Below are 24549 nucleotides of genomic sequence, written 5' to 3'. Positions count from 1 at the left end.
TAGCTAAAGGGAAGACTTCAAATAAGGTGGAGTCATTCTGGAATATTAGTACGGAATTTTCGGTGGAAGACGGAATTGTGTTGAGAGGTGAGTTATTTGTGGCACCAGAGGTATTCAGAGAACACATCGTATTATTTGCTCGTGAGGACCACAGTGGCATGAGTGCAACCAAGCATACAGTGAGAGCAAAATACTGGTGACCGGGGTTAGACAAAGATGTGGAGAGATTGGTGAGAGAGTGTTCATTGTGTGCATGGAGCGATAAATCAGAGGACGGTGGAGTATCCACCTGTTGAGGTGGATAAAATGGACGTTCCGAAGAAGAAAATCGGTCTAGACATTTCTGGGCCATATAATGTGTTAGGTTCATATCCCAAGAATGCTATGGTGATTGTTGATTACCATTCGAGGTGGCCTGAAGTTAAATTTACGGATTAGGTAATAACACAAGATGTAATCAAGTTTTTGGTAGACCGAGAGGGCATTCTGGAAACCATAGTGACGGATAATGGTGTGAAATTTGTATTTCAGGCCATGAAGCATTTTTTGAGGTTGAATAGGGTAGAGCATATTAGAGCATCATTAAATTACTCCCAGAGCAACAGCCTTGTTGAAAGGTGGAATGGAATTTTAAAAGAAGGCATACAGTGGACCCTGCATCAAGGTGGACAGTGGAGAGTTGCTGTGCGGAAGTTGGTGTAGGCATATCGCGCCATACCTATTAGTATCACTGGCAAGGTACCATTTGATGTTATGAGGAGGAGAAAGGCCAGAGTGCTGCTGGTAAAGGTGTGGTGAGGAAGAAGTGGTGTGACAGTGAGTCTGAAGGATTAAAGAATTATGTCAAGGGATTATTTGTAGAGGGTGATTGGGTGCACAAGAGGAAGGGATGAAAAGAATGTAAAGGGCTATTGAAGTTTTCTAAACCTCTTCAGGTAAAAAGGTAAATTGTTATACCATGTTGTTGAGCGATGGGAATGTGTGGAACAGCAAGAAAGTGGTGAGAATGGCCAATTGTTTGTTGGAAGGAAACAGAAGCAAGGAGGACGTAGGGACTTATGAAGGCTGTGAGCATGTATAGGTGAGTTGAGAAAGGATCTGCAGTACCCCGAGGAGGTTCAATGATTTCTTAATGGATCGCTGAAGTTGAAATTGATTTGCGTTATTTGTTTATATGCAGCACTTTCTCTGTTATTGGCAGTATTGCTACAATTTCAATGTTATTGTGTTTATAGATTGTATATATATTTAGTTTTACTTTTTTATTATAGTGCATATAGGTGTTGGTATGTTAGTGTATTTAGAATATTTATTTTTATCTATTAAGTGTTTCCTTTGTGAAAGGGAGATGTGTTGCATTATCTCAGGACAAGAAGAATGTATAAAATGCTCCCGCATTCCATGTGAGATGGGTGGTCTGGGAAGCAGTAGAACCCGGCAGGGGTTGGAGATGGTTGGAGTGCTGGCCGGCTGCCCCTTCTTTGTATCAACTGTTTTCTATTCAAATTAAAGACATTTATACCTTTGTAAAAGCCATCTTTCCTTCAGGGATGTCAGTAGGGCCTCCCTCCCCAGCCCCTTTAGGGCCTAGAGACCCCATACTGAAGGGGCAGGTATATTTAAGCCCGAGCAGAGGGTGGCCCAGGGACCCCATCCCCTGGGGCCAATTATGTTAAAAAGGGTAGGGGTGCTCCGAGGCCATCCTCCCTAAATCTGTGAAGGCCTTGGAAACCCCACTGGGCTGATTTTTTTTAAACAGAGAGGGGGCCAAACGCCCCCATCCCTGAGCCTACTTAGGCCCGGGACCCAATCCCGAGGGCCCCAAGATTTAAAAAGGAGGAGGTGGGCCTTGCTGTGCCCTCGCCGAGCCTTTAAAAGGCCCTGGAGACTCCATCCCCAAGGGCCGGCTAATATACTGTATCCTGGGGAGCCCACCCCTGGGACACAGTAGTTTCCCTGCCCACACTACTGTAGACAGGAAAACGTGTTTGCTCCCGTCTGGTGGAAGGATTTTTAAACCTCCCACCAAACAGGAGCAAACGCTAAGACTGCTCCCAGGCAGCAAGGGATTTAAAAATGCTTCCACCTGTTGGGAGCTGACTTGTGTTCTGTTTCCCTGCCTGCACTGATGCGGCCAGAAAGAACCCATATTGCTCCCGTCCGGAGAGTGCAGCATAAACTGCTGCGCCCTCTAGCCAAGAGAAATGCCGGTTTCCGCACCATGTGGGGAGCTGACTGGGGCTTCCGTTGCCCTGGGTCTTCCCTTCGACCTCCAAAGTAGTATGAGGTTTGCCAGGGGGGGCACCAGGGCAGCCCTCCCCGGCGGATGGTGTCCCCAGGGCCTATGTGGCTTGGGGAGGGGGGGCACATGATCCCTCTCTCCTTTTAAAGTGTTTATGGCACCAGGAGATGGAGTCCCCGTTCCCAGAAGGCTTAGGGAGGGGGGCTGCCCTCCCTTTTTCCTAATTAGATACAGCCCTGAACTAATGGGTCCCTAGTCCTAATGTGGCTTGGGAGGGGGCCTGTGCAGCCCCCCCCCCTCCCCATTTTACATTTTCTGGCCCTAGAGTTGGGGTCCCTGAGGCAAAGAAGGCTTGTTGAATAAGTCTGTGAGGCCTTCCTTCCCTTTATAGTAAAATGCAGCTCCGGGGTATGAGGTCTCCGGGGCCTGATAAGGCTGAGGGGGGGGGGGGGGGGATGGGGGGAGCATGCCCGCATCCCCTTAATGTATATGTTTTGGTCCCAGGGAATGGGGGCCTCCGGGGCCTGAAGACCAACCCTACGCTGTGTTGCCAAATGCTGTGTGTGGCAGCCAGTTGGAAGCCTTCAGGTGTGTTGGTCGTAGTGCAACTTGCCTCTGCGCACTGCTGAAGTCTGTATGCACTGTGGGGTTGGTGGCCTCCGAGTGGGTTGGCCACAGGCCAGGCTCTATGGTCAAGTGCCCACTGTGCGCGGCCAAAGGCCGTGAGCAGCATGGTATTCACTGCCTGTGGGGTGGGCCGCAGGGCCTGGCTTTTGGCCAGCCTTTCACTACGCACAGTCAACGACTGTCAACGGTGTGGGGTTGGCTGCCTCCGGGTGGTTTGGCCACAGGGCCTAGCCATAGGCCAGGCATGGGGTTAGCTGCCTGTGGGGAGTTTGGCTGCCAGTGGGGGTTGGCTGCAGGGCCTGGACGGCCGAAGGTGGGTGAATTGGTTTTACGTATGGTAATAATATATTACTTTACGTTAAAAAAAAACTAGAAATTCACTGAAAAAAACAAAGGTTAAAGTAATGTTATAGTTAGGTGAAATGTTCAGTAACAATGTAACGTTTTAAAATAATAAGAAATACAGAAATTCACCAGGTATAGTTATCTCAGTTAACTATAACTCATGCCCTCGCCATGCACTGCTAATTACCCCACATATTACATCACTCATAACATCTTCTATGACAACATTAATATTACTGAAACATTTACAATGGAATTATTGATGAGGAAACTGTGCATGGCAGGGCATAAGTTATAGTTACCTTAGGGCACTAGTTATAGTTTCTTGAAATCACTAGAACTGGTGTATTTCTGTGATTTTTTTTGTTTAAAACGTTATGTTGTTACTGAACCTTTTAACTACCTACAGCATTACTTTAACCTTTGGTTCTCTAAGTTAACATACATACATATTTTCTTTTTGCAGTTTTATATAGCACAAATTCGACCCAAAGGTATTGGAGTGAGTGGCATGAGCACCATTTACATTACACAAGGACACATTCATATTTGCTTTTTTAGGCACGGGGAGAATAAGCGATTTGCCCTGAATCACAGGATGTTGAGCTGAGGCTGAGACTCAAACCTGGTTCCCCAATTCCAAAGTCAGCAGCTCTGCCCATGATGCCACATTGACTGTTACGCCATATCCTATATAAGTATATTAAATAAGATGGACTGGTTGAATAAGTATATTTTCATTACAAATTATGCAGTTACACATTCCACAATTTTGGGTGTAAATATAGTACCTCTACAGAACTACACAACCTAAGACATATAATCATACACCATATACTTTATTCGGCACATTGTGTCCTAACTGAACAAATAAAACCAGATATCGGACAACATCTCAAAGGTATTCTCTAATTAGTATTCTATATGGTTCTCACTGAGCTCTTTTCTCCCTCTCTTAGGCTCTCTATATTGACACACACACACATGCACACACATAGTATACATAATCCGCCTAGCAATTTCTACTGCTATGTAAAAAGAAGATTTATTCATCCCTGGAATAAATGTAGGAGACATCGATTTCTCACTCTCAGTTTTGTTAACCTTTTCAGCAATATCTACACAATATGGTGATGTTACATGATATTGTGTTAGGGAAAGCACAGGAACATCTTATGTTAAAATATTTTTTTTAACAAAAGAATAAAATAATAAACCATCACATGCGAGACCAAAAATTCCGGAGCCGTATACCGCTTGCAAAACTGAGGCAGGTTTGTGTATTTCTGTTCAACAGCGGCAGTTCTTTAGAAAGCGCGATGCACTCACGAGTAGAACAAATCAGTCCCCTGATATCCAATCGACTGAGTTACTGCACACTAACAAGGGAGATCTCTCGTGCACCACCTTAAAGAAGGAGTGTTCTTAAAAATAGCCTTAACTTGAATATTTAAGTTTGGACATATTATTGATTAACTGTTCAAACCCTGGGATTACTTCCTCCTTCTTTTACAACATACTCAATGATACAATGATGGGTGGGGCGGCAAATGGGTTACCATAATTCAACACAATTATGATCATTGCAAATGACAGTGAAAGTCTGCTGCATAGGTATTGGCCCTTTTGCACCAACTTGAGGTGTGGATTTTTCACCCACTTTCTACCTTTTATGGGAAAGAATCTGTGTCATGCTTTAGTGTCCAACATGAAGACTACTCTGCAGTGGGCATGCAAAGCACTGGAGCAGCAAAGCAGTCAGGGCCACAGATGGCACAATAGAATCCATGGTATAGAAAACATGCAATGCAGCACACCTATTGCGGAATAAGAGAGGTGCTGCCGTTGAGGCACACACTCACAACTACACCTCTTTTTTGGGTAAATCAGGGCATTTGCATGCTTATATGGGTGCATTTCCCACTATGTTATCACCCATTAGGTTTAAATTGCCTTCACACTTTACTGCATTATCTGTCTGTCAGTTTCTCAACCGTTTGTCCTTTCATTGTTGCAGTAATCCCAAAGTGATGTCACATGTGGGAAATATCAGCTCTCTGGTGAAATAAACATATATATATTTTGCAGCAGGGCCATGTTGCAATTAAGAAAAAAATATCAAGAATTCTTAAAGAAACAGTCCTCCCACTCATATAGGATCAGCTAACAACTGTGGTACCAATTCATAAATCCATTTAGCTAGCACAAATGCTCAGGACTTTGATTGCCACTATTAGCATCAAAAGCTATGGATCGAAGCCAACTTTTGCAACGAGTTTTATGTTTATGTAAATTTTATTTTTACCTTTCCCAATTCTTGGTGCTCTTGAAACGCAGAGATCAGCTCGCGAGCCCACTGTATGCGTTCAGCGCTGGGAGTAAATTGCTCCTGGACAATGGGAATTTGATTAGGGTGTATCACCTGCTTGCCTAAAAGAAGATAGATCGCGTCTGAAACATGAAACAACAACAGATGTTCCCACAAATTGTGTCAGCCACTCAAGCATCTGAATGCCTCATGGACTTCACATATAACAAATAATTATCTAATGGCTGTCCATCTGTTTTTTTATGCGGCGATGACATTTATAATCAGTGCAGGACAGTCTGCTAATGAAGAAATACAAAGCAGACTAAACAAGATCAACTCTGTTTATTTTGGTTTATAATGTAATCACACTTTAAAAGTTTGATGCATAAAATGCATTATTCGAAACCACTAATGCAAAGAATAGAGAGATTAGTAAACTGTATTTCAGACAAAAAAAATGAATATTTACAACGGATACTTTAAGTATGCAACAGGTTAAGATAGTAAAGTATTTCATATGTAGATGGTGTAATAAAGCCACATATTATTTATGTAAATACTGCACATGTTTATATAAATGTCCTGTGTATGCATAATTTCATTCAATAAGAAACCAAAATAGAAAAATGTATCAACCAGTTCTAAATGCTCACGTTATTGGAGTCATTTTACTACCCACTCAGGCACAGTGTACTTGTTAAACAAAAAAAATAGGCTACATTACATACATCTGACATTGTTCACCTGCCAGTCCTTTTTGTCTTTTCATCGGTCAATAAAGGCCTTGCTGTTTAATAAAATTCTAGAATAATTTTGAAAGGGAGGAACGAAGACAGCTATTGCTTCCTGATTTAATGTTATGGAGAATTTTGCATGGATTAGGGCTGGACCTTAACAAGTTATTAATACTTTGTATGGTAAAAGGATTTGTCAATAGATGGGATGTTGAACATCCTTATTTTTAAATACAAAGTGGTATGTTTAAGCTAAACTGTACATTGGAGTTTGACTTTCAAGAAATGTAACAAACTGGTGTTAACACAAAACCTATAAAATTCCTGTATTTTAACTTTTTAAACAATACCCTGCTTTATTTATTTATTTGTTGGATTGATTCTGCTATGTAAAATCAAGGGAATAAAATTATTTTAAACGTGTAGGGCTGCTTAAAGTTGTCTAGCATTAAGTAAAATAAAAAAAACAATGTCAAATAAGATATGAGATGAAATCTTCCCTCAAAACACCTTTTATCAAACCACAAAGAAGAGTTATGTTCAAGATTATTTTATAGTACCCAGAGACTACTGAAATCTTCAAAACAGCAAATTGCTTGTTTAATACAAGTGTTAAAAACTACAAAAGATAGTATGACAAACTTGTAATGGCTTCAAATCAGTCTCATCCAGCAACGAAACTTATTTAGCAATAAACATTACCAAAACCAAGTTCACTCAAAATATTGCTTTTCTATGGTATACAAAAGGCTCTGCTAAAATCAGGTAATCAGAATTGAGACCCAAGTGCCCAGCTAATACTGCAGTGCTCAGGATTTCTGCGGGTGTATTTCTGTGCACAAATACAGACAAGAGATGTCCTACCATACAACTTTTTCGGGTACTTGAAATGCAAATATTAAAGGCTTCACTGAACTCTTAATCCACACTTCAAAGGACTGTGGTACTTTACTATGGGTGCAATTGACAGGTAAAGGTTGGCATAAACAACTGTAAGACACAAAAATGTAGGACCATGACATTTTCTTATGTTCTGCTTGACTTTGCTTTAACCAACACTCGCCGACACTCCTAGGCAAATGTAAAGCAATGTTATTGTTGTCCCATATTTATACCTGTATGCTCAGCATGCAACTGTGGAGAGACTCTATCTAATGAGCAAGGCAGATGCTGAAGTCGATATTGCAGTTAAATTATTTTAAGAAAAGTCAAAAGCCATTAATAGGAAATGTTTCACTGTCCAAACTAAATGTAAAGAAAAGAAGCCTATAACAATGTAGAAATATTTTTTCATCTGCCCTGGTAGGGAAAAATTCAGCGCACACACGTACAAAATTGAAGTAGGATGAATGTAGCCTTAGAATGGTAGGGAACAGATACAGTTGTGTTTTAACAGTGGACACAGCGTATGATATACCAAGGCAAGTGAATAAACATAAAAAATGAAGACTTCACAGGGATGTATGTTAAAGACGCCCATTTTAAAACCAATCATCCCTTCCGGTTTGAAGGCTTGCGCCATTTCTTTCTCCAACTGAAGTGCTGCTATAAAGAACACAGTTGAAAATGGTGCAAACAGCGCGATTAGATGTGTCTGAATGAATGAACACGGCGAGCCACACGTCCGCTTTTTGTTGGCCTGACAATACAGAGGCTTGGACCATATTCACAATTGTCTTTGTCCCGCGTTGGGGTCTGTGGGGCCCGTGCAGAAGGGGTGCTATTAGGAAGCCGCTCGCTTTCACATGTGCACATCAAAGCCGAGCCCGTCTGAAAGAAGAACGGCGGGGCCGGGGAGGCGTTAGCCGCAAGCGCTGTGTCTAGTTCCGAAAAATATCTTTCACCGAAGGAGCGCGAAATGGTTTTAGGTGGGTAGTCGGACGCAAGGACGTTGTTTGTAGGAGGTGTGTGGATCATTAACTGGATGTGCCGCACCATCACTTCAGTTTCGGAAGCCAACACGAAATTTAACATGTAAGAATGGTGGTCTTCTGTTGTATGAATATCGCATTATTTGGGACTGTTCACACGTCAATATTTCAGTGAAAGAAATGTCTTCCCTAACAGTAAGGCCCTTGGTTGAGTTGCTTACATAAATTAAAACAGCAGCACGACGTTAATATCGTCAACACTAATTTGTGCATATTACAGAACTTTTTTCTCCGAGGCAGACACCTTCTGGCAGCTTGTCTGGCTCTGAGGGGGCCGGGTGACCTTGTGCGCCATCTCTGGAAGCGCGCCTGCCGCAGGACCCGTGCAGGAGTGTCCTGGCTGCTAACAGGAATAGGTGTGATCGTGAGCACCAGCGCTCGCCAGGAGACAGAAATCAAGGAAAGCAACGAGAAGCGGGAAGAGGAGAGGGTGTGGCCTAACGGCCAGAGCGGCCGACTTTGGAGCTGGGGAACCTGGTTCGAGGTTTGGAGTCAGCTCAACATCCTGTGATTCTGGGCAAATCACTTTATCTCCCCGTGCCTACCAAAAAATGAATGTGCCCTTGTGTAATGTGACTGTTGCTCATGTAAAGCGCTCGAATACCTTCCTGTCCAGTTCGCGCTATATAAAATCTCCAAAAAAAGAGAAGGTTGGAAACACTCAACGCCTTTCAGGGGATGCTATAGGCGGATGCTTCTATAAAGCACTCACTCTTAAATGTGGGAAACAAAGCAGGATTTCCCGCGTGTTTCAATTGCATGCTGGACTGAATATAGCGGCCCACGTCCCTTGTCCTTCATGGGCAGACAGACTGCCGCGCAGGACAAACTGCGGACTTCGGCAGTTCACAGCAGGTTCAGGGGAGCCCTACCGCGCCAGGCCACGCCGAGGACTTTTTGCAGCAAGTGCGTTCATCCAGTCCGCCTGACGCTCGCGCCGAAGCCTGTAACTGCACTTATAAAATGCAGCGAAAGCAAAACTTCCTTGGCACTGATTAGCGCCCAATAGGTATGCAAATATATTCACGCGTGCCAGATGATTTCACAGCACGGCGCGGACGTGCAGGCCCTTCGCTTTCCTTGTACCTTTTAATCTAAAGCAGAGACCAAATATCACATTTCAGTGGGAAAAAAAAACCGGCACGCCTGCTGCCATTTTTGCTCAACTCGAGTAATAAATGCATCTAGTGGTAAATCATGTTCAGCTTAATACGTACCGGTGAAGCCCATTACGGCCCCCTCCCTGCACTGCCTCAGAAGCCCGTCTCCATCTCTGTAATCAATGTACACCAGATCGATGGCTTGCAATCCGAAGGCCTTTGCTACCACGATAATGTGCTGCCTGGCGTACAGAAGTTCTTGAGTTTCTTTACTACTTGTTGCACCTAGGGAGGAAATGTTGAAAATACATTTTAATTAACTGGCTGCATGCAAAGCGGGCTTTGTTGACTTCACTAGGGAAGTAAAGAAAACGGAAGATGTAAAGAAAGACAAAAAGAAAGAACAAAACAGAAACATTAATGTTGAAACCATTTTCTGATATTAATATCCTCTCATTAGCATAATGTAAAACATAATAAAACATTAACAGCAAACATACAAACGGTGCTGGAGGTCTCTACATCCTTTCCATTCTTGTACTACAATTAGTTCTGACAAAATAGAAATGTAATACTTTCACAAGGATTTAAAAACTCTGCGAGGAAATTGCTGATATCAAGTTACCTTAAATGAAATGCTCCTTAGACAACTTGCAACTTGGTCGAATCAAATCATTTAATTTGTTTTTGAAAATATATTTTATTCTACTGATAAAATTCTTTTTCAATTCCTTTAATTTCAATGCCATTTTTTCTTCGATTGTAAATAATTTTGAAAGGAGGAGGGAGCCCTCTCCTTACCTCTCTTGCTGGCCAAGCTGCCCGCATCGCTGGGGGTGGAGAGCAGGCAGGAGTACACCAGAGCTCCTGTCACCCCTCCTTCCCTGCCCCCACATACCTGGTGTTTGGGTGCTTTTGGTATTGTGGTTGCCCCTTCTCCCCCTTTTTCAACTGTGCTTCACCCTGGGGATGGATATCTGCTGGGCACTCTGCTCCTCCAAGGAGTTCCCTAATGTGCTGGTTATAGAAAACACTTTTGTCTTACAGCACTGCCACACACACTTTTATCTTGGTGATATTTACATGTTTTTGAAGCCTTTAATTTATTTTCATTTCTTTTTGCTAATAGACTTTTCTTTAGGTGTTGTTTCTTTTTGGTGCATTTTCCCCCATTTGATTCTTAGCCCTCTAGCCAGTAGTAGCATTTTGGGAATTTAATTAAATACATTTTTCATAGCTTCGGGTTCATCTTTGTTCTGTTTAATTGTCTTGAATAAAATGTTTCTCTGTTTATTTCATTTGGAAAATCGGAAGTTTCTCCCGAAAAAGACAGGGCTTGATGTTATCCTAGTTATCAACCTCGAATGCCACACCCAGGTATTTATATGCATTCAGCTTCTTTACTGCCACTGAGTCAGGATTATGTGAAGTGTATGGAAAGGAATTTACTATGGTACATCTGATTTAAATAATAATAATAATAATCCACATTGTAAAGCGCGAACAATCACCCGTAAGAGCCTCTAGGCGCTGGGTGCCGTCGGGAAGATTAAGCAAGCTATTGCCCAGAGTCACATGGTGCTGGGCTAATCAGCCACCGGCGCCGGGGATCGAACCGTGATCCCCAGATTCCGGAGTCAGTCGCCCTGGCCGCGGCCCCACACCTCTTCTCCTCAAGCTCCTGAGGGCCACCGACATGGTACATTCATTTGCTGGACTTATACTCAATTGGACAACAGTTCATGCTATTGAGAGGATGTTTTGCAGCATTCTGGGCTTTTTCATGCACCAATTTTTTTATTTGGTTTAGCGATTGACCCTTAGATCCCCAATTACGACTTTTCGCAGAGCAGTGGCGCGGCAATACCTCAGCGGTACCAACCGCTACGTCACTGCTCTGCAGAAGGTCGCTGCCTCCGCCGGCCAGATTACGGCCAATTTTGTGGTCTGGCGGTGAGGCAGTCCCGCTGCAGTGCATCTTTCAAAGGCGGTGGTGCCTTTGAAAGAGGAACCGCAATGGAAACGCCACACGGGGTTCCTGCACGGCATGGACTCAAAAGTCCATGTTGTGCAGGAACCTGGGTGCATGCACACAGGGGGGCACTTGTGCCTCCCTGCATGCACCCTCAAGCTGAGGTGGCACAGAGGGCCTTGTAGGGCCCCCTTTGTTTCAGCAACGCCAATCTTTTCTTGGAGGAAAGACCACCATGAAACCGCTGGCGGTCCTGAAACTTGTAATATGCATGGCGGTGCTGCAGCAGCACCACCTGCATATTACATAACCCCTGACCGACATTCCATCGCCAGGGACCAGCGATTCCCTGGCGAAGCCAGCAATCCAATTACGGTCTGACCGCCAAAGTCATAATAGGGCGGTCAGACTGCCCGAACGGCAGTGGCTGGACTTCCACCGCCAGGTCACCATGGGTCTGGCAATCCTCAAACTGCCAGACTCGTAATTAGGCCCTTAGTGGAAAGTCTGTGTACACAGCTGGGTCATGAACATGTTCTAACTAAACAATCGAGCTGCTCATCATTAATGAGGCACAATTAGGGGCAACATATAAGGATCGTTTTAGTTTCCCTGAAAAAGGAGAATGGCTAAGCAGGTCGGGTTGCTTATTACTTTTTGGGCCTAGGCAAAGACTCATTAATATGTCACGCTGCTGACAATGCACAGCCAAACAAAAAAGGAGAAATTCATTGCATCCACAAGCAATTCCTAGTTTTTAAGCAGTGTTGGAACAGGGATTTGCATTTATCAATGTTTCCTTCAGTGCTCCTGCAGTTCCCGAGTAGATTTACAGGAATTGGGGAGTAGAGTAACATTTCATGCTAGGAGTTATCTAACATTGACTCATGTATCACCTGTGATCCTCCATCCCTTTTGACATTCCCCACTGGTCAATGAGGTTACCCCAAATAACTGATGTGTGTATGAAGCCACTGGGAGTCTCCAGATAAAGTACTTTGTAAGGCCACAGGCATTCTGATAACAGCCAGAGCTTTATCTCACTCCATAGCTCCTTAGGCAGAACGAACTAACTATTCAGACTGGCTGACTGAAACATAAGGCAACATAAAGAAGACGGTGATTTACACCTAAGTCGGAAAAGTTGTGGAGTGCAATGATCATTAAATACTCACATCTTTACATTTTGACCCACACAATACAAAGCTTCTAAGCTGATGTTCTGGGGTCGGAATGAGAACAGAGTAGAGCTCCTCTAATGAACACAGCCAGTCATTGCCCTTTGACTAAACCCCCCCCCCCCCCCCAACCTTGGGAAGCTCTTCATCCACAGTGATAATATTGTAACTATCCAAGAGTACAGAGAGACCTAAATCTATTTTCCTTTGCCTGGGATATTTAATGAATACTTGATGCTTTCATATTAGCATATTTACATCATGAAAAAGCCACATATATGTTTGACTAGGAAGCTTCAGCTTTTTCAAAGCGAAGCAGCTCAAATGTTGAGATGAGGCTGTCACTTCAAGCACATTTCCCCAATATGTACGGACTTCTAGTGGCCTCCAAAGTCAAAATTTTGTTTGTTTTCTAATGCTCAGTTATTGAAGTATGTCATTTATAAATACTTTCAACCTGCCAACCTACTCTGTCTGTGTAATTTGCTAAACTTTGTATATCCAACTACTTGAGGCCAGCCATTACACAGGGTCTAACTGGCTGGGTTAATACTCTTTCCAACTGTTCCCAAGTCCTTCTTGAACCCTAGTTAGTTCCCCCACAGATGCATGCCTTAATGTTTGTCTGTAGTTCCATCAAATTCAGGTTTAACTGTACTTGTACTGTGTGGTGTTAATAATCATGTTTCATTGAAAAATGCACTGTAATCCCCTCTGTACCTGGAGAGGCGTGCTGTTATCGCCCTCAAAATTGTAATATGTAACAAAAGGAAATGAAAAAAAATTGAGAAATGATTGCTGCAATAGAGTACCCAGAGACACACAACAATAACCTGAACGAATCAAAGAAAAAGAGGTAGTGACAAAGTCATGAGTAGGAATAAAGGAAAAAGCACTTAGAGACATGGAAAAAACATGTAAGCAAGAGACTAAATTAAAGGAAGAAATAGAAAATGAAAGAAAAATGAGAAATAAGGTAAAAAAGAAGGAATGACAAGTATAAAGGAAAATGCTAACAAGAAAAGCATGCCAACATAAAAGTGCGGGGTCAATGGACGGCAGTGTTGAAGTAGTAATGCAAAGAAGTGGTGTAAACTATGGAACAAAATGAGGCAGAATGGAGCTCTTGACACTCTGTTGCCCATTAGTTTCTCAACTAATATTTCAACATGAAAGTGGTGGTAACTATTTTAATTCTGCTTTGTGTTTTACGATCATTACACAAATGATCTGAGCTGTTCGAGTCTGAAAAGCCTCATTGAGAAAAGACTTGTACTTCCACAGATACTTTTCTTTGTCACACATGCGATCCCCAGGGAAATGTCGCTGCTTTCCTTCTTGAATGGGTAAAATTATTGCAGATGACCACTGAGAGGCGAGAGGCTTTTAGCTCACTTGTATACAGCGCCACAATATAGCTTCTCACACATATCACAGCAGCTTGTTCTGAACTGAACCCCGCCATTCCCGGTTGGGTGTGAAGTGTGAGCCACACCAATGAATCTACTGGAACAATAATACAATGAGGGCTTTCCTTGAAAAGATGTTGCCTTCCCTAGCCATGCACAATGCCTTGATGATGAGGTGGAGACAGACCTACAAAAAAGATTTATGACTCGGACCTCTGAAAAGGGAGAAATTTGCTTTGAAAATGACATGACATTTTCCAATTTACAAACCCAATGTTATATACAAACCCTGGCAAAGTAAAAGGCACATTTGGAAATCATTCTGTTAAAATGTATTTAAAACATCAAATAGAACAATGGGGCGAGGAAGTCAAACACCATCATAACAAACAACCCCGCCAGCATTTCAGTTTGTCACCACGGCTTACGCCACACACCATTTCATATTGTTAATGCAGTGGATACATTGTCGTTATGTTCTAGACCTCTATTGTAACAAAATGCAAAATGTTATGCATTGTAGACTTTAGACGTGCTGCACTATTCTTGTGTCAGTCTATCTTTGTTTTTTCTTATAGGTGTAAGATATTATATGACAGAGAGAGAAAAGGTCATTTCTTCCTCCGCACTCTGCTATCCAATTTTTCTTTATGGTTTTTATAGTCTTCTGGTCAGGGAATTGAGTATTATTTAGCACCACGGGCCGTATTCAATAATGCATGTTTCTTAGATAAAAGGCCGTATTATTGGGAACTGTACAACTAACTAAACACCAACATAAATACTCTGAATTTACTTACGAACGCAGAATCTTAATATTAGCAGGATATTAAATGGACCTACCAGCTTCCTTCAAGCTGCTATATTTGGCAGCTTTACGGTTATCTACTGGTACTTGTTTCGAAATGTAGAGAGCTACCTGCCCTTTAACGTATTCCCCAAAATTGTTGCCTGTTTGCAGCTCCCTTTGGAACTTTGCTGTGAATTTCTTCCTGAAAACTAATGTTAAGTCTATTTAAAGAAAAATATCAGTGGCGGCTTGTAGGGGTAGGGCAGGGATAGGTGGGGGGGGTTAGGAAATGAAGAAAAAAGCAAACTTACCATTGCCGCCGCCTCCTCTCCTCCGCAGGAAGCAGGAACAGGAAGCACCCCGGCTTCCAGACTCCCCTAGCCAATCACGATGCTACTGATAGCAGAGTCATGATTGGTCTGAGCCCTGAGGTCCGGTGCTCAGAGAGGGAGTGGGCGCCTGGGCATGTAAGACAGCCTGGGTGGAGAACATGCAAAGTGCGCATGACTGTTTGGCAGGCCCGAGACGGCCGGCCAAACAGTCATGCGCACTTTAGAGTGCAGCAACCACTGCTCCTCCCCGATGTCACGGAAACCCAGCACCACCCGCTCTAACTTGGCGGCAACTGCAATACTAAAAATAGAAAGGCGGGCCGGCTTCGGCCACACCAAAGGTATGGCGGTCGTGCCGGCCCCGAGGACCACACAGGGGTGGGCCTGTCAAGTGCAATGATGACGCGACAGGCGCGCCTCACCTACAATTGGTCAATCTTGGTTCGGTGCGCGCCCCCGGAAGTGATTGTAATCACTTTCGGATCGCGCGTCAGAACAACGCCTGGCCAGTTAGAACCAGCCTGGCCTGGTATCTGAGGGGGGTAATAAAAGGCTGGGGAGCGGCAGAGTCTGCCTCTTTGATCGCCACTCCCACAGCCTGCCATATGCACGCCAGCCTCGCTAGGACGCTGTAATTTAATTTCTTCATTTTGTCTTGCAGGTCCCTGGTGCTGTTTCGAGGAGGATTCGTCGGGAAGAATCGGAGTGGACAGCCTTGCTGGGAAGTTTTCACCGGTCTTCTTTGTTTTTGCAGGAGGACCGTAGTCGAGACATCCTGGGTCTCAAGGAATTAAACGGGCGTTGCTGAGGACGTGTGGCGGGAGCAGCAGGCAGCTGCACGGACGCTGGTCTTTTTCCTTGTACTGAGCAGGGGCAGCGCGTGGTGAGCGTGTTGGGAGCGTAACTCGGCAATAGAAGTGGGCGGCAGCACGAACGGGGCCAGACAATAACTGCATTTGGAAACGGGCTTGAGTAGCGCGATTCCCTTGGTTTCAGAGGTGTGTGCAGGGCGTTTTCTGGCCAGCCTGTATTTCAGCGATCGTCGTGTGATCAGCTGTTTGTCCCGTGTGTGTGGAAGTCGATTTTAGTAGCGTGAACAGCGCGCTCGCGAATACAGTTTAAAAGGGTGGGCAGTTGCCGCATTACCTCTTCAGCCTCACATAGAGGCCACACTAAATCTGTTTTTTGTGATCTGGGGGCAGCGCGTTGACAGCGCGATTGTGTTCTTTGTCTGGTACCGTGAAGGGAGCAAGGGTGGGCAGTTGCCTCAGTGCACCCTCAGCCTCGCAGAGAGGCCACGCTTGATCTGTTAATTTGTGACCGTAGGCAACAAGCAGACAACGCTTCAGGAAAGCAAACAGTCGTGTTTGCAGCAAAGGACAAGAGAGCATCACCTGAATTACAACAGTCGGCAGTATGTTGGAGGACCTCGAAGGGGACACTGACAAGCCTGCATCCCAGCGCTTCCGGGAGCCACGCGGGTTTGAGAATACTCACCTAACCCACTGGATTAGCTGGTGTGGAGTGGCTCTGGTTGCGTGGATGCTTATGGCTGGTTGTGTACCTCCAGCAATATAAGGTAAAGGGCCCGGGCAGTGTCCCAGGCCGTGCTGTGCGGAGGGGTGTGCTATTGTAGACCGCTCCAAGCGTGCCTTTTCAGTTAGTATTCAGTGTGTGATTTGGTGTAGTCTCTAGCGCATTCTGGTAACAATTGTTACAGTTCTTGTTAGGGATAATGGCCAGTAAAGCAAAGCGGGGTGAAAAGCGTTCTCGCATGGAGAATCTGATACAAGCTATGATGCAAAAAATGGTTGATATGGAGGATAGATTGAGGAAGGTTGATGAGATGGAACAGGCTCTTGCAGACCTCAGAGAAAAGGTGGATGGGCATGATGGGGTAGAAGAAAGGCCCAGACGTACCCATGTGACCCCCAAGGCGGCGTCCCCTCCCCTTCCTAAAAAGGGTAGAGCCAAGAAAGGGGGTCAAATGAACCGATTACACCTGTGGCCCCTCTACCAGTCCCCCATCCCAGGGAGGAGAGGGTGGTGCCAGGTCCATCTGGAGGAACCAATCCGGATGAGGTTGTCCCCCCAGCAGGGACAGATGGGCAGCCGGCACAGATGGGTAGTAGCCCACGGACCCCGGTGGCCCCTACGGGTGGGGCCCCCAAGGGTTGTAGTCCCCAGACCCCAGTTGCCCCTATGGGTGGGGCCTCCACAGGTTGTTGCCCACAGGCTCCAGTTGCCCCTACGGGTGGGACCCCAGAGCCTCAGGATTTAGTGTCCAATTTAGTGGCGGTACTCCCTTGGTTAGGAAAGGTGGCAAACTGGTCTCCAGCAGCTGGGACATCTGTTAGCGGGGAAGATTTACTCGCTAAAGCTAAGCAGATAGTGACGCAGTTTGATGGTGCACCCGGGGATACTCCAGAAGAGGGGCTGGGTACACCAACTCCTGTCACTCCAATGGTTGGGGCAACCCCGGTTGAGAACAGCAAGGAACTGCCGGCACACGTCCCAGGTGTGGATTTTGCGAAGAAGCCCACAGAATCAGCAGGGGCATCTTCATCAGGTAAGCAGCTGACTTTGTCTGTGTTAGGTGTGGGGGAAGCTCGCACCCCTAGGGAACACTTAGCAAGACATGTCACGCAAGAAGTAAAGGAAAAAATTTGGAAAGGGAGTTATGTCAGTATGTTTGCTTTGCTGCTTGATGAAACAGAAAGGGATGAGGCTAAGAAAAAGAAGGACTGGATGCTCCCGAGGGAATGGGCGAGCGAATTACTGAAGTATAGGATTGAGGAGACTTTGATTTACTGGGTCAGAGGCTTCTCAGCGTACATGGCAGTTATGGCAGAGCGTTTCCCCAATATGCAGGCAGAAATGGCATGCTACCAGAGCAGGATCACTGGGGCGCATGACAAATATGGAGGGGTAGGATGGAAAGAGTACAACAAAAATTTCAGGAGAGCAAAAGTGTCTGACCCCTCCCTCTCTTGGAATCAAATTTATATGATTGCCTGGTTAGACCAATTTGGCTGTGGGTCTCAGGACAATGCCAAGGGCCAGTCCTTTCAGTCCTTTCAGCCACACCCACCCGCGGGTTCCCCCGCTAGTTCCAGCAGTGGGGGGGGGGGGAAAAGGGACATGTTGGGACTTCACTAGGCGCACATGTACTAGACCTGCAAGCACGTATAAGTTCAAACATGCATGCTCTTTGTGTGCCAATACACCACACCCTGAGTCCAGGTATCTAAAAAAGTCAAAGGATAGAGGGAGAAAGAAACAGGAGCAAGGGTGTTTCGCTGCAGACAACATGCTCGCCGATCAGAGTAATGGCATTGACACCATGGTTAAACAGATACCCTTATCCTTCAACTGCCAGGTTGTTGCTAGATGGTTTCAGATATGGTTTTAGGATTCCCGCTCCAGAATATGTTGGGACCCCATAATGCAAGAACCAGCTCTCAGTAAGGGCTAACCCCAGCGTGGCTGCAACAAAAATTGAAAAAGAGCTGCGCTTGGGCAGAGTAGCAAGGCCATTTGACTGCATCCCGGTAAATAATTTTGTCTGTTCTCCTTTGGGGGTGGTTCCTAAAAAAGAGAAGGGAGAGTTCAGGTTGATTCACAATCTATCTGCACCTAGGGGAAAATCCTTGAATGATGCTATCAGTGATGATTTGTGCAGCGTAAAATATTCATGCTTTGACCAGGCGGTTGAGATGCTCAGGTGTTTAGGTCCTGGCGCATTGCTGGCGAACTCAGACATTGAGTCAGCTTTCCGCTTGTTGCCGGTCCATCCATCAGACTTCCATCGTCTGGGCTTCCAGTTCCAAGGAAAATGTTACATGGATTTGTGTATGCCCATGGGGTGTTCGGTCTCCTGCGCCTACTTTGAGAAATTCAGTTCATTCTTGGAATGGGTTTTTAGGCAGGTGACGGGACACCAGTTTGTCTTGCACTGCCTTGATGACTTTCTTCTCTTGGGATCACCGGGCTCCCGGGAGTATGGGTGGGCGCTGCAAGAATTGTGCGCGCTCATGCAGGCTTTTGGGGTCCCTTTGGCACAGGGGAAGATGGTTGGGCCATCAACAACGATAGAGTTCTTGGGGATAGAGCTAGACTCCATCCAGGGTTGTTTTCGGTTGCCTGAAGAGAAGATCAGTAAATTCAGGACAGAATTGCAGCAATGCTTGGCTAAAGATAAGGTCACCTTGCACCAGCTGCAGCATACGGTAGGGCAGCTGAACTTTGCTTTGTGGGTTATTCCTATGGCACGACCGTTCTCACGATCCATCTCACAAGCCATGTCAGGTCTCAAGGAGAAACACCATCACACCAGGTTGTCAGCTGAGGTCAGGCAGGATATGCAGATTTGGTTGGCATTCCTGCAGGACTTCAGTGGCATGGTAGTGTGGCCCGGTCCGCTCACCACTTCCGCTGAGTTGGGATTAATGACTGACGCTGCGGGTAGTGAGGGATTTGGTGCTATACTCGGTACTGAGTGGGTGGCACAGCAGTGGCCGGCATGGTGGGTGCAGAGCGGTTTGACAGATAACATAGTTTTTTTGGAGCTGATCCCCATCTGGGCGGCATTGACAGTGTGGCCAGAGCAATTGCGTAATCAATCTGTGATGTTCTGGTCAGATAACATGACAGTAGTGGAATGCATCAATCAGCAAGCAGCACAGTGTAAGATGATCCTCCATTTGTTGAAGGAAATAGTTTTGTTATGCATGAGATTGAATATGCAATTTAGAGCTAAACATGTGCCAGGGGTGCTGAATCATGCTGCTGATGCACTCTCTCGCTTCAAGATGCAGGTTTTCAGGGCACACCTCCCGAATGCAGCAGTGAACCCCACACCCTTCCCAGAACCACTTTGGCAGATTGGTGCCCCCAACTACCGGACCTCGTGGCAGCTAGCCTAGCACCCAGGACCAGGAAGGCATATGAAGGGGCATTTTGGGCATACTGTACCTTTTTGGGAAGAGAGTGGGTGGAAAAGTGGCATGACACAGGGGCGGTTCTTGCTTACCTGGGGGCTTTGCAGGAGGAAGGGCGCTCAGCGGCAGCTGCTAGGCGACATGTGGCAGCAATTTCTTTCTTTGGGCAGACGAAGGGTAAAGAGGATCCCACCAATAGTTTCACGGTCAGGAAAGCTTTGAAGGGGTGGCAGCGCCTACAAGGATCTGAACCAGACACAAGGCGGCCGATAGGGGTGGATCTTCTAGCCTCTTTACTGGGGACTCTACACCATATTTGCAACACCACAGATGAAGCTCTGTTGTTCAGCGCCACCTTTTCATTGCATGGGTGGTCTGCAGCTTAACCGTGTTAGGATCCAAGGTGATCCCTTGTTGATATCTATTAAGAGATCCAAAACTGATCAGGAGGCCCTCGGGGAAGGGGTAGTACTACACTGGGCACGTGGTAATCCTTGCTGCCCTATTACAAACCTGGAGACATTACTGAAGGGGAGGCCCAGAGACAAGAGGGGGCCATTCTTAATTCATTCTTATGGCACCCCACTGACAAGGTTTCAATTTAAAAGAGTCATGGAGGTGGCAAAGATGGCGGTTCGAGCAGACGTGTAGTGTCTGGGCTCCCGCCGACGACCTGTGGAAGCACCGGCCTTCGGGTCGTCATTGCACTTGTTGACCCTCGCAACGGGGGCGGTTGTGCCCCGGCGTAGTGGTGCAGTCGGTCCTGGGCGCCGGTGGTGAGCGAGGAAGCCCACGGACGGAGGACCGGCGCCGCATCAGTGGCGTGCTGGGGAGAGGCCCGCCAGGGATGGCGTATCTACAGAGAGGCTAGGTGGCGGTCTGAGCGTCTGTCCGCAGGTGGAGGATGGCGGCCGGTAGCTGCGCCGCGGGCCCGGTGAGAGCTGCATCAGAGGAGCGGGGCTGCAGCGCTGGTGCGGAGAGACAGGTGCGGCGCCGTGGAGAAGGCGAGGAGTCCGACCTTGGACTGCGGATGCCGGAGCGGAACCTGGCGGGAGTGTGCCTGCACGGGGACCTGGTGGGCCCGGCGGAGGCCTGCATTCAGAAGACGCCCAGGGGTCGCGGCCCCCGCCGCGGACGCTGCCCGAAGTGAGAAGCTGCTGGCGAGCCGGGGGGCCCGGTAGGAGGTGTGGTCAGCGTCCAGGCCCCCACGGTATGAGAGGCCGTGGGCAGTGAGCGGCTGTCGACATGGTCGAGTCCCGCCCTTGGACCCTGGTGAGCGGCGGGCCACGGGCGGAGGTGGACGGTGTGGAGCCGGTGGTGGCCAGAATGGAGCAGACGTCCTTCTGGGAGCAGGAGGGCGCCGCCGCCGGAGGATTGCTGGAGAGCGATGTCCGCCATTTTCATGGAACGGAGGGAAATGGCGGCCTGACAATCACCGGCGGCTTGATTACGGCATCTGGAGGTGAAGATCACCACTAAAGCTGCACAGGAGTAGGCGGTGAGGTGTCTGGGCCATTGTCAGAGGGTCCCTCTCCTGGAGTGGGCAGCGGAGGGGACGGGCCCTGGTGTTCTCGGCCTTGTGGGTCCGGTGGCCTCCCATGGGGCAGTAACTGGCTGAGGCGCATCTGGCGAGTGTCGGCTTGCCTCCTCTGTGTGACATTGCTCCGCGCCTGGCTGTAGAGGTGACTTGCCGCGCGCTGCCCCTACCGCAGGACGGGGCTTAGCGCGGAGGGGGGCATCGGAGCTGGAGGTGTGAGCGCCTGACGGGACTGAGGTCTCTGGCTGGACACTGTGGAGAGACTGCCTGTTATGGGGGGGTGCCTCGCATTTGGACTGCAGTGCCCCACCGGGGATTGGGCCACGTGGGTGCTGGGAGGGCGCCCACGCGTCGCAGGTTTGGACCGGGGACGGTCGGCTTTCTGCTCTTTCCGCCCGCTGCTTGTATCACGGTGTAGACGGGAGGCTGCGGAACACCGGAGCAGGGCGCCGCATGAGCGAAGGACGGAGGAAGGGAGCGCCCCTATTGCAACGGCTGAGGGTCTGGGGGCTCCAGGCAACACAGCGGTGGCACTTTGGGGGGGCGGAGGGCTCGGACGCGCTGACAGACCTGGAGCGGATGATGCTCGGTGGGTGCTCTTGCAGCGGATGAGCGTGTGGCCAAGGCTGGCCACCGTGTATTTGACCTTCTGAGCCAGCGAGGTGAGCAGGGAGGAGGGAGATATTGACGTCGGGAGCCCTCTTGGCTTGGGGTGTGACACGGCATGGTCCCCCCGAAAGGGCACAAAACCCTGAAGGACCTGTTCACGCAGGCGGCCCAGCACTCGGACGACATGGCGACAGGTGATGCGCGCTCGGCAACCGAACGGGGGGATGGAGCAGAGCCGATTACCAAGGCCTTCCTGGAGTCCATGTTTGCAGGCCTGCGGGACGATATTCACACCCTCAAACGGGAGTTCACGGCAGAGCTCAGAGAGGTCAGTAGAGATGTGGGTGGCGACGTCTGACTATTCTACCCCCACTGGGTTCCTGTGTTTCTCTGAAGGACTAAACTTGTATATTGGGTCATTACTTTGTACATTGTGCATCTCAAATGAAACAGTGGAATACTGAGATTGGCTTTCTCAATTGTGTATAACTTATGAAAAATTGAATAGCATATTGCATGTTACAACATACTTTCATCGTCATTAAGAGTTGGAAACTGTTTATTTTGGAAACTATTTACACCATATTAAATCATAAGAATATTAATGAGAAAAACTATGTTGGGTCATCACTGTTATTTCCTGTTGTTTGTAAAAGTATCGAAGGACATTCATGGCTGGTAATTCAGGGGACAGCAATGATCATTTGCATAATTACTTATGGTTGTGGGTGATCTAACCTAGAAAATATTCGGCTAACATTGCCACCTTAACGTTAGAGTGCCGGGGTAGTCCTAAGTAATAAAAAACGTTTCTGTAACAAGTTTTCCCCCTGAGGGCCTTGTTCATTTTAACATCCTTGGTAGTGGGATGTGTTTCCTACCTCGATGGGCACCGTGAATTGATAGGACAATTTTGAATTTGATGTGCAACTGTTATATCCATCACTACCATCATAACATTTTGTAGGGTTACGATCCATGTTTCGTTTTGGGGGTTCTTTCTGTTTCTGTATTTGGGACTTTGTTGGGGGGGGAATTGGGGTTCCATGTCCACCTGTGGGGGGGGCCTCCAGAGTTTGCGTCAGATGCCACTACACAAGCAGATCCCTCACTCTGCACCAGGCGTTTTTGCAGATTTTGACCACGCAATCTGGCTTTTTGAGACGTTGTAGATTCCAGCTTCCACACTTACAATACTAACTCTCAGTGTTCGGGGTCTCAACAACCCTGTAAAGCGTAGGGCGGTCTTATCATGTCTTGAAAACTCACAGGCCGACTTATGCCTTTTACAGGAAACGCACCTATTAGCCAGAGACTGCCACCGCCTCCGCTCACGGAAATTCCCGACACAATTCTTTTCCTCCGGCTCTGCCAAGTCAGCGAGAGTGGCGATATTGGTGGCGCAGCGGTTCAAAGGGGAGGTCCTCCGGAAAGAGGCAGAAATAAGGGGTCGGCTGCTGGCTTATAGATTCGCCCTGGGCACCATGACTTTCACCGTGGGTTCCCTTTATGCCCCGAACGAGGGTCAGGAGCAATTTCTCCAATCCGCCCTTACGGACATCACAGCAGCGGCAGACCGCTTCATCCTTATCGGGGGGGATCTGAACCTAGTTTTTGATAACACACTGGATAGATCCTGCCAGCGGACGCATCAAGCCGGTGCGCTCTCGGCCTTGGGGAGGGAACGGTTGCTGGACCTAGGGCTTTGCGACTTGTGGCGTAGTTTCCATCCACAGAGCAGGGAATATTCCTATTACTCTCACGACCACAAGACTTATGCCAGACTGGATTATCTATTGCCATCTACCTCGGCCCGGGCGATAGCAACAGGGGTGGAGATAGGGGTTGCCTCACTCTTCGACCACTCACCGGGGCTTGCCACCTTCGCCCTTCCGCCCCGGTCACAGCCTGCTAGGATATGGTGCCTGCGAGACACCCTTCTACACCACACAGACGTGGTCACACACATACAGGGCTATATTACTGATTTTCTGGCACATAATGCTAACACTGACACGACTCTGGCTACACAGTGGGCGGCACTGAAGGCAGTTCTCAGGGGGGAATTCATTGCCATATCGGCGGCTGATAACGTAGAGCGGCGGCGTAAACGGGATGACCTCACCCGGCGGACAAGAGAATTGGAGCAGATGCACCAGAGAACGGGAGCTCCCCGGGTGTGGCGTCAGCTAAAAGCGACACGCCAACAACTCGCGGCCTTAGATCAGGATAGAGCGGATTTTGCGGCCCTGAGGTTGAAACATGCCTATTACACGGGGGGGATAGGTGCGGGCGCCTTCTTGCCCATAAGTTACGTGAAGTCCGTCAAAAGCAGGGGGTTCGCGAAATCTGCAGAGGAGATGGCACGCGAGTCTCGGAGGACGGTGCCATTGCCGAGGTATTCTGCGATTTCTACGCCAAGTTATACACAGCCTCACCGTTGGATGAGGTGGAGGGGGCCGATTTTCTGGACTCGGTCACTCTCCCAGCCC

The 24549-nt window shown here is 47.4% G+C and overlaps 1 protein-coding gene across 2 annotated transcripts in view; it reads right to left on the bottom strand.

Annotated features, from left to right (window-relative positions):
• Positions 1-24549, bottom strand: part of CLYBL (citramalyl-CoA lyase) — a 2027539-nt gene that overhangs the window by 74255 nt on the left and 1928735 nt on the right. For both annotated transcript variants that reach the window (XM_085622259.1, XM_085622260.1), the window contains 2 exons: positions 9408-9575; positions 5520-5644 (listed from right to left, as the gene is read on the bottom strand). In XM_085622259.1, coding sequence (XP_085478385.1) covers positions 5520-5644; positions 9408-9575 — 293 coding nt within the window. The remainder of the gene's footprint in view (positions 1-5519; positions 5645-9407; positions 9576-24549) is intronic.

Source organism: Triturus cristatus, chromosome 8 (genome assembly GCF_964204655.1).
Source record: "Triturus cristatus chromosome 8, aTriCri1.1, whole genome shotgun sequence".
In the NCBI taxonomy this organism is placed as follows: domain Eukaryota; kingdom Metazoa; phylum Chordata; class Amphibia; order Caudata; family Salamandridae; genus Triturus; species Triturus cristatus.
The sequence above is the reverse complement of the archived record's forward strand: the minus strand, read 5'-3'. Positions and strand labels throughout refer to the sequence as shown.